Raw genomic sequence first — 10,400 nt, forward strand, 5'->3', positions numbered from 1 at the left:
CATCTGCATAGAAAACTAATCATAAATCAATATTTATGATTAATTCAACTCTGCTTATTTCACAACTAAAATGCAGATTATTAAAACAAGCCCTCAAAAAATGACCAGGCACCTGGGACGCTCAGTGGGTTAAGCCTCTGCCTTAGGCTCAGGTCATGGTCTCAGGGTCCTGGGGTCTAGCCCAGTATCAGGCTCTCTGCTCAGCAGGAAGCCTGCTTCTCCCCCTCTCTGCCTGCCTCTCTGCCCACTTGTGATCTCTCTCTGTCAAATAAATCAATACAATCTTAAAAAAAAAAAAAAAAGTATATGACTACCTATGGAAGTAGTACATTCACAACCAGCAGTACAAAAATAATAATTTGTACAAGCAAACTAAAACTTTACCTCAACATACAGGACAAAAAAAGGAGAAAAAGAAATTACAAAATAAAATTTGTAGCAAGTAAGAGAGATGAATGGTATCTAATATTTAAATAATGTCATTACGGAAGGAGGGCATGGGAGAAGGAAAAGAGTAGAAACAATAATTTTAAAATACACAGCTTTTTCCTGAGAAGAACATGAAAGTTTTCAGACCAAAAATCCTAGGCAGATCTGTTAAGAACATACACACACACACACACACACACACACACACAGAGTTTCTGGATTCTAAAACCAAAGAGGATATCTTACAAGCTTACACAAAGAGTTAACTTATCTACAAAAAAGAAGTAGAATAACATCAAACAGTATTAAATCTGCCAGAAAAACATATAGTTAAAATTAAATACCTAATTTAAAAAAATAATTGGCTACTAATGTGTTTATAACACAAGTAATATTTTGGATGTAAGGTGCATCTTAAGAAATTTAAAATGCCATCATTTAGAATACAATTCCATATTAACCCAATAAAATCAGGAATGTTGTAAATAAAAATATGCTAAAAAGTCTTTCTTATTGGGGACAGATGGAAAGAGAGAAAACTGTTCATTCTGACACAATCAGAAAAATGTTTAGATATATATTTGTTTATAAATAAGAGTAGAAAGGAGAAAGATTTGTTAATCATATAAGATACAAAGAGGCAAAGGTGGGGGAGGTGATACATGAAAACTTCATCAACCCATTAAAACTGAGTGGGCAAAAACAAAACTAATAAATGGAAACTCAGATGACAAAAGAATATTTTTATCAGTTACCATCATATACATAAATGATGAAATTCTACTAAAAGACTAACAAAAGCACACAAGTTTAGATTAGATCCATTAGAAATAAGAAGAATTTGATGAGACTACGTTAAATTTCATCAACATCTCTCAGAATTTGACACAAGAAAAAAAGCCATGAAATATTCAAATCACACTGTGTTTATTTAATATATAAATACAGAACTCTAACTTTCAAATACACATCCTTTTCGTATGCTCATTAAAACCTCACATAGTCATAAGAAAATCTTAATTTCTAAAACTGTCAGAAATCATGTTTTCTAAACAGTACATTGAAACTATAAATCAAGAATTTAAAAAATGCAACATCTTAGGAAGTATACCAGAAAAGAAAAAATCTTTTAAACGTTTAAAGAAAAATGAAGTCAAATCCCAAACAAAATCAGATGAAAACCCACGGCCCAAAATGCTTGTTATTAATATATGACTGGAAACTCACTAAATGTTGAATTAAAAATATATAAATATAAATATAAAAAGAGCAACAATAACTACCCCCCAAAAAAGCAGAAAGGTAGAAATACTAAATACAAAAGTAAAAATTAATAAATTCAAAGATACACAGAAATTATAAAGGAAACAAAGAATTGGATTGGGGAAATACCGGAAAAATAGATCAACAACCTGGCAAACATTACTGAGAACAAAACAAAACAATCAGGAATAATAACAGAATCTATCTACATAGATTTAAGAGAAAACACCAGATAAATATAGATATACAGATATATATACACACTTACATACATATACATCTAAATGAAATCAAATCTAAATCTATAAGCATTTTTAAAATTGACTCTGGAAGAGGTAGAAAACCTAAAAGATTAATTGTCAAAATGTGGAAAGCTTGTCTAAAACTTGCTCTAGATACATGGTCAGCCTACTATAGTCATATTCACCAAATCTTCGCAGTAGTAAGTACTGAGGTTAGATGATTAAACATGTCTAAATACCACCAATTTTTAATAATTTAACCTAATCCTGCACTAAACAATTCCAAAAACAAAGGAAAACCTAAAAAGCTTTCTAATGATTTTATGAGCTAACCTCACCTTGATAGCCCATATGTACAAAAGCAAACTCCATAACCAATTTAAGAATACAGATACTAAATTCCAGATTAAAATTTAGTATACTGATTTTGGAGGCATCATGACTACATGAGATTTTACCAGAAAGCAATATAGCATAGCGTAATGGTTAAGAGCCTGTGAGTCTCATAACCCTGAGTTTAAATTCCACCCCCAACACATACTATCAATGAAATGTTCCTTTAGTTCTTCTCTAATACTGTTTCCTCAACCACAACGTCTAGGGGGAAGGGGGAAAAAAAACAGTGCTCACCTAATAATAATGTGTTTGGGAAGATTAAATGAATAAAAAGTTTCAAAGAATCTAAGCACAATTCTTTAACATAGGTATATATAACATATTCCATATATGTTACCTATAACAAATTTTGTGTCTATTTTTGACACACAAATTATCACACTGGTCACTGAAAAAAGGAAAAAGAAAAAGGCATTTGATAACAAATTAACATCTAAATCTGATTTCAAAACATTAAGATTATAAGGAAATCTCCATATCAAAATGAAAGAATACATAACAGAAACTAACACTAATCCTAGCAGTATTCTATAATCTTAGGGAAAGCAATAAAAAAATGAAAAAAGAAGTATGACTATTAACAAGGAATAAGTCAGAGTGATAACTACTCGCAAATGACCTGAGCTATATATATAGAATATATATAGAATATAGAATATAGAACTATATATATAGAATATTAAAGAAAATCAACAGAATATTTATTAAAACTGGTGAGACTTCATTAAGGCAGCTGGATACAATGTTAGTATACAAACCAAAATTAGGTGAGCAAGAGAAGGAACAAGGGAATGAGCAGCTGGAGCTGGAACCCCGTCTCTTGCCCATACCAAGTCTTATGCTAATAATAACATAATCACTATTTAGTACCAAAGAATATCCCTTTTAAGTAATGTTTACAGTGATTTACATAACTTTCACTGTCCTTTGAAATGCTATACTGTATTTTTACAACTTTAAATGATACCTAAATTAGAAAATACTACATAATTTAACTAAAAAATTTACCTTGGATCCAGCTTGTATTGTTTTCCAAGTTTTGCTTTAACTCTTAAATTGGCTGATCTGTGACATCCTTGCCACTTGACCCCCCCCACCATAATTAAGTGAAAGTTGACCACTGATTGATAAAATTCCTTCTGCCTCATCCTCTAGTATTCCTTTTTTGTCCTCCCTGTCCAGAAATGAATGCATGGTTAGCTCCACTAAACACTCAGATCTAAAAGAATTGCTCACGCTTAATCATACTAATTTTAAGGCTTTAAGGGAAGATTCAGAGGCAATTAATGACTTGTCCAAGGTCACAGAAAGGTGATTTAGACCCAATCCACACCCTACGGTCTTTTCACTACACAGCCTATATTCTAACAGTAGTCCAAAGTTTCTCAATAATTTAATCTTGAGATTCAGTTTGGAAACTAAAACAATTACTGCACTTACATTCCTTTTAGAAAACATACACTCATTATTTCACTCACCAAATATTTACTGAAACCTACTATGTGCAAGAAACCATTCTTAAAAAAGAAAGAAACCATTCCAAGCTCTAGGGTGAAACAAAATAGGCAAAATAGCTGCCTTTATGAATCTTATATTTTATTCAAATCAAAAGGATGAATTTAATGCACACAGTACCCAACTCACTTCCCTATATAAATCAATTTGGTCCCTGGGAGGAAGCCTTCTATCACTGCCCTAAGGAATCCTCATTTGGGACCTGAAGCTATGTATATATATCAAAGTTTTGAGATCTAAGAATGGTACACTTAGGTAAAATATCAAGCACAAATATTGAAGATACCTGTTCAAGACCAAAATTATGAATAAGATTTAACCAACTCTACATAATCTATATCACTTAAACCTCAGAAAAGCAGCTTTCTGCAGTTTTACTACATCTTTTAACTTCCTACCATGGTCAAACTCCAGCAATCAAGCGAAGAACACATCAGAGGAAAAGACAGCCAGCCTCTTGCCTTATACTGTGACAAGCTATTTTGCAGGGAACAAAAGACTTATGAAAGCTTTGTGTTGTGCTACTTTAAATATTTATATATATGTATATCTATATACATATATATATAACTAATCATCCTTCTGGAAGAAAAAAAAAGAATCTTGAAAATATTAAAAACTGTTCCAACCACCAGAATAGAACTACATACATAAAACGAATATGCATGTGCATTCACATACGTAATTTAAGGAGAGCAGAAAATAGGCTAAAATTTTGGTTATGCAATATCACCAGACACTTTTTGTTTTCCTGATAATTCATAAAGTTTCTAAGGGAAAACAAAGAGTTTCACTTTTGTTTCTTCTAAAGTATGAAGGTCACTTCCTAGTTACTAGCTTGTAGTCCCCTACTTAGTTACTAATTTGGTGAATTTAAATCTATCAATTTATTTGTAGTGGATGGTTTAAAGTACGTAAACCCATTAAATATTTTTAAATAGTTTGAATATGAGTAACAAAGTAATAGTATATTAATGCAAAAAGCAAACACACACATTGTTTCTTTTCAAAAAACCCATAAATACCATTATGGAAGTATAAAAATAAATGCATAATATTGCTCTAAAAAAATTTCCCAATATCTCTAAAATGATCTGACACACACACTAACAATAGCATCATAATGGTATTACTCTGGATTAACAACTATTCCCTTTGTGTAAGGAGGGGGCTCATAAAACTAGGAAACTGGTTTTGATGGCCAAGATCATTTTCAGTAATTTGATTATAGACCCTACAATTTTATGCATAAACCTCTGAAGCAGGCAGATCCTCATTATCTGATTCAATGCTAAAGAAGTACTTTGGTCAAAATCAACTAAAAAAAATAAAATAAAATAACGACAACGTACAAACTTCTTGCCATTGTTCAAACTTAAAAGATGTGAAAAACAGGAGCCACATTTCTCACTTTCAATCAGGCTTTAATATTCAACACTCAAGAGAACTATAAACAAAAATGATACCAAACCTATTAAGTACTGCTTAGCATACCTATGAACACAAGATCCTGCTCCAAGTATTATTAACACTTTAACACATACTTAACATCAAAAACTAAAGTTGAAGGTATTCAAAACAGAATAGGAGGATTAGGAGATAAATTGTTCTAAACACCCACTATTAAATCGAGAATTATTGCACTGTAAATAAGTTGCAGTCTGCAACAATTTTTTGAATTTACCAGTAACAGTTAACTTACACAAGAGTTCCAAAGACAACTTTCCCAAAGTGCCTAAAATAACAATACACTATCCTTGCTTTCCAAAATTCTTGAGCATCTTCAATTACCTCAAGCACTATCAGAATTCTAAAAATAATCTCAAAGCAAAAACTTAGCGGACAGTGAGTGTATATAGATAGTCCACTTTAGGACAGCAGGCCTTATACTGAAATCAAGCACAGGTAGGAGGATACAAACCACGCCAAAACTACAACAGGGTGGGGCATTCATTACTCAGCCAGATAAGCCAAACACAGCTTTGATAGCTGCTCACAGTAAACCCTAGTTACCCCCCAAATTCCAACGGGACTAAAACAATGTTTTCCTTTTGCTCAAAATGCTTTTCACAAAATGACCAAAAAAAAAAAAAAAAGTCAGAGCCAACAACTCTTCAGGATATGGTGCAAGCCATGATAGTGCACTTGAGATTCTGAAAACAAAATCTCAAATAAAAGAAACACCTCTCACGATTCAATATAAAAGACCTGAAGCTTCACATAGATTTATTTTTTTTTTTATTTTACTTAACTGAGTGACCATTTGAATACGTGACTGAGGCAAGAGTAAAGGGTGAAGAATGTGAATAAGGTCAAACTTAGGGGACAAAAGATTCCTGGAATAAACATGGCCAGAAAGGTTTTCTTTCTTAGGATCGGTTTCTATACTCAGAGAGAAGGAAAAGGAAACCGAAAAAGGGAAAAGAACAAGCCAAGTTCTCTACTTCTACAGAGTCCATCTGGTAAATGAACCTGCCCCACCAGGCAGGATTCTCATGGAGACCCCTCTTGCAAAATAGCAGGCCTGCCATGCTCCCACCTTCGAAACACAAATTGTGTGCAGAAAGGATGACAACTGGCTATTCTTTTTTTAAAAAGGGGGTGGGGGGGAAGTGAATAAAGTTTAATTCCGAAGCCCTATAGAGGAGTGTAGGAATGCGAGGGTCGCTCCCAATACAGAGCCCGCACCTTCTGCTACAGGTAAACAATCGACAAGGAAGTGGACTGAAACCCACTAACTAGACCCCACTCCCTACACGCAGCCTCGTACTGGGCGCGACGCCCCCAAAGGCGGCGCGCAGGGGCGGCGGACGGCGGGGGAGCAAGCCCCGGTCAGCCGAGGCCCGAGTGGCAGAGAGGGAAAGGCCCGGGAGCACCCGGCCGAGGAGGGTCAGAACAGCACGTCGGAAGGAGGAGCGGGGCCGGGCCGCGCCGGCTCCCGGGCTCGCCTCACCTTCTGCGCCGCGCTCTGCTGCAGCACGTTCTGCTCCACGGTCATGGCCCCCGCGGCGCCGGCAGCGACACAGGCGGCGGTGTGCGGCTCCTCGCGCCTCCGCCGGCCCTGGCAGCCGCGCTCCGCCAAGCTCCAGGGAGCGGCGCGGACCGCCGGGGAGTACAGCGCCCCCGCCAGCCAGGCGCGAAGGCGATGGCGGCCGGCGTGCGCGGGCACCGCTGGCTGGCGGCGAGGTGCGGACAGCGAGGGCCACGACGGCGGCCCCACGACTTCACGCGGCCCGCCTCAGAGCGGCTTGTCCGCCGCAGCCGGGGCCATGAGCGGGCGGCGGACGCTGGGGCGCGGGAGGGCGCGAGCCAGCCGGGCCGCGTCACGCGCGCGCGCTCCTTCGCTGGCGGCTCGCGGGCCACTGCGGGGAAGGGAGAGGGAGCAGCGGGCCGGAATGGCGCTGTTCTCCTCCCTCCCCGACTCCTCCTCCCCTCCCCTCCCCCAACCGCCGTCACCTCCCCCGCCCCGCAGCTCCTCCCCCGCTGAGCCCCGCCCGCCGGCTGCCCTAACCCTATATTGTGACCCGCGGGGCGACGGGGCGGGGCGGGGCCGGGCCGGGCCGCCTTGGAGCCCCGCCCCCAACCCCCGGCCCCGCCCCGCCCTGCGCGGGCCCGGCGTTCCCGGGGTGGGGCGAGGGCGCGCCCCGCGAGCTTTGCCTAGGAGCCGCCCTTGCGGCAGGTTGCGCGTAGCCTGCCCTTGGTTCTACGAAGCTCCAAGGGGAGGCCGAAGGGCAGTGTTCTCTCTGTGCCCAGGACTTGTCGGATCGCCAGCTTTCCGAACTCCTCCAAGACATAACCTTTCCCCTTGAGTCTAGTAACGTCCCAAAACCGTGCTGGGTCCCGAACCCCGGCTCCTTTCTATGTCTCCGGTCCTCTCCCCTCGCCTTTCTAGGAATTTCACAAGCAGTTAACTTGCTCGAAGGGAGAAGTCAAGTATGATTTAAGCAAAGGGCTGTCAGAAGTCTTATGCCGGAATGTACTTTTCTCCTTAACTAATCATTACATAAATGAATATTGACATTCTCCGTCTACTTCATTCAAGCAAACATGTGCCCGTAGCTGCGAGGCTCTGGAGAAATAAGGTTTATTTCCCGAAGGTTTGATAAAAATGAAATGTGAATACAACAGACAACGTAACAAAAGTATCACTGCCCAGATGGTACGTAATTCTAATGTACCAGTTGCCAAATAATTAGCCATTAACCTTCCGGCATGGAATACTTGACCGTATATGGAATTGTAAGAAAAACTTAACATCGAGAAAGCGATCCCTACCCTCGAAAAAAATCTTGAGCTTCACGAGCTAATCTGGGCATAGGAGGTGAAGGTGTGGTAGTGAGGGGGCAGAATAATTAATGCATATTGTCACAAATGCAATACACACATTTGCAAATCAGGTATAATTTTGAATCTGATGGCAAGAAAAGCAAGCTTAGTAAGTGATCACTGAAATATTATCTGGTTTTATATAATAATCATGGATCATAGTGATTCCTAAGGCTTTGTAACAAATCTGTGCACTTTACAACAGTCTTTGCACCTTAGATACATTCAACCACCTTTTGAGAGCTTTTCCCTTGAGTCTTCGGATGTATTTGCTCACTTGATTTTGACTTATTACAAATTTTATTTTATTGATATCCTACATTCTACCAGAGGAATTTGAAAAGTTGTGAAGTGACTGGAACTACAGAATTTTAGGAATAATGCTACAGTCCTGATAAAAGGCACAGTTTTGTTTTGAGAACACTGACATCCAAAGAAGGCTACTTGCCAAAGAAAGCAAACTAGAGCTTGTTTTACCTCATTTATAAACCAAATTTCTTTCCAATATAACATCTTCATGTTTCTCTGTATTGTGGATTAAAAAAAAAAAAAAAGAACTCTTATCCAGTTCATGACATTTGAATATAAGAAAGTTAAATGTAACCTAAGAATCCAATACTGTGATTTAAAAAAAGATATTTCCATACACTAAGGTTTAGTTTCAAGAATTTGGCAATCAGTGTTCCTCTGATTTAAATTGTTAGTTCCTCAAAAATATTATTTTACCAATGCTTACTAGATAATCATTAAATAAATCTCTTTATAGGATAGTCACACTTGCCCGCTTTGATCATTTATTTCCAGTTTACTTCTGATGGTTTCCCAGAAAATTTTAAAGTCTTAATTATTTTGTATGAGAAGAAAATTTCAAGTGTCCTAATAGGCATTCTTTTTTAGAAAGCATACAATTAGAATGAATAGAGGATGGAAATTTGAAAATTTGAGATAAATTTGCACATATGACACATAGCCAGATATCCTAATTCATTTTAACAGTATGTCCCAATGTCAGTTTTTCTGTTCATGAGTCAGCCTTAATATGTATGGTTGTTAGAAGTATATAACCATAGGATATTATTTAATAATTCCTAAGTTGTATTACTCTGGATTTTTGACATGCAGGTAAACACTTAAATTGACAGACTTCATTAAAATAAAAAATTTAGGGGCCCCTGTGTGACTCAGTTGGTTAAGCATCTGCCTTTGGCTCTGGTCATGATCCCAGGGTACTTAAATCGAGCCCCAAGTAGGGCTCCCTCCTCATAGGGGAGTCTGCTTCTTACTTTGCCCCTCCTGCTGCTTGTGTTTTCTCTCTCTCTCTCTCTCTGAAATAAATAAATAAAATCATTCTAAAAAGAAAATTATATTAAAAATTTAGTTTTTAACACCAAATCCATTTTTCTATGTGGCATCAAAATGATGTTTCTAACAATACTCCGTATGATACCTTGTGTAAACCAAGGAAACTTGTATTCTACCTTGACTATTTATTTCTCTCCATTTAGAAGGAGTTTGAATATCTATTTCTGAACACCAAAAGTCTAATATGTTGCCAAAACACATTTCTTGCCATGAGCAAGAAAGAAACATTCAATCATAGTGTAGATTTGAGCAATTTCCATGACAAAAGAATAGTTCCCAACTCTCCTCTTGAGGAGCATCAGAATTATTTTCCTTCTTTGGGTGTATTGGCATTCTAGGATAATTTTATTTTCACCAATAAGGGAACCATAAACAGTCACTGAAAGAGGAGGTTTCGATGATGTCACAATGGTACCATTCACTGATAAGGTGCTCATAAATTAGAACCTGTAAGAGTACCATCTGCCTAATACATGTACGATAAAATGCTATTGAATTAAATGGACAGTCGTGAAGGAGAGAAAACTAGTTTGTTTATGCTTTTGTAATGGTTAACTCTAACTTCTCATTCCAACTGGACAGTTCTGTGCTTCTGGCAGCCATATTGTTTATCTGACAAAGCATATCAATATTGGTACCTCCAGCTGCCAGTGGTACCTCATACACTGAGAGTCTCCAGATGTTGCTTCTTTGGTCAGTGTATTCATTTTCTAGGGCAGCCATAACAAAATACTACAGACCGGGTGGCTTAAATAAGAGAAACATATTCTCTCACAGTTGAGGAGGCTGGAAGTCAAAGATGGAGGTGCCGGAAGGGCTCGTTTCCCCTGCACCCTGTCTCCTGGGCTTACAGATGCCACCCTCTTG

General features: G+C 38.2%; 1 protein-coding gene across 2 annotated transcripts in view; it reads right to left on the minus strand.

The window, feature by feature from the left end:
- The window catches only part of USP25 (ubiquitin specific peptidase 25), a 129,131-nt gene extending 121,794 nt beyond the window's left edge, over nt 1–7,337 (minus strand). For both annotated transcript variants that reach the window (XM_080796427.1, XM_080796426.1), the window contains exon 1: nt 6,799–7,337. In XM_080796427.1, coding sequence (XP_080652553.1) covers nt 6,799–6,843 — 45 coding nt within the window. In that variant the 5' untranslated portion in view covers nt 6,844–7,337. The remainder of the gene's footprint in view (nt 1–6,798) is intronic.
- Between the last annotated feature and the right edge of the window lie 3,063 nt (nt 7,338–10,400).

This window comes from Martes martes (genome assembly GCF_963455335.1).
Source record: "Martes martes genome assembly, chromosome: 1".
NCBI lineage: Eukaryota > Metazoa > Chordata > Mammalia > Carnivora > Mustelidae > Martes > Martes martes.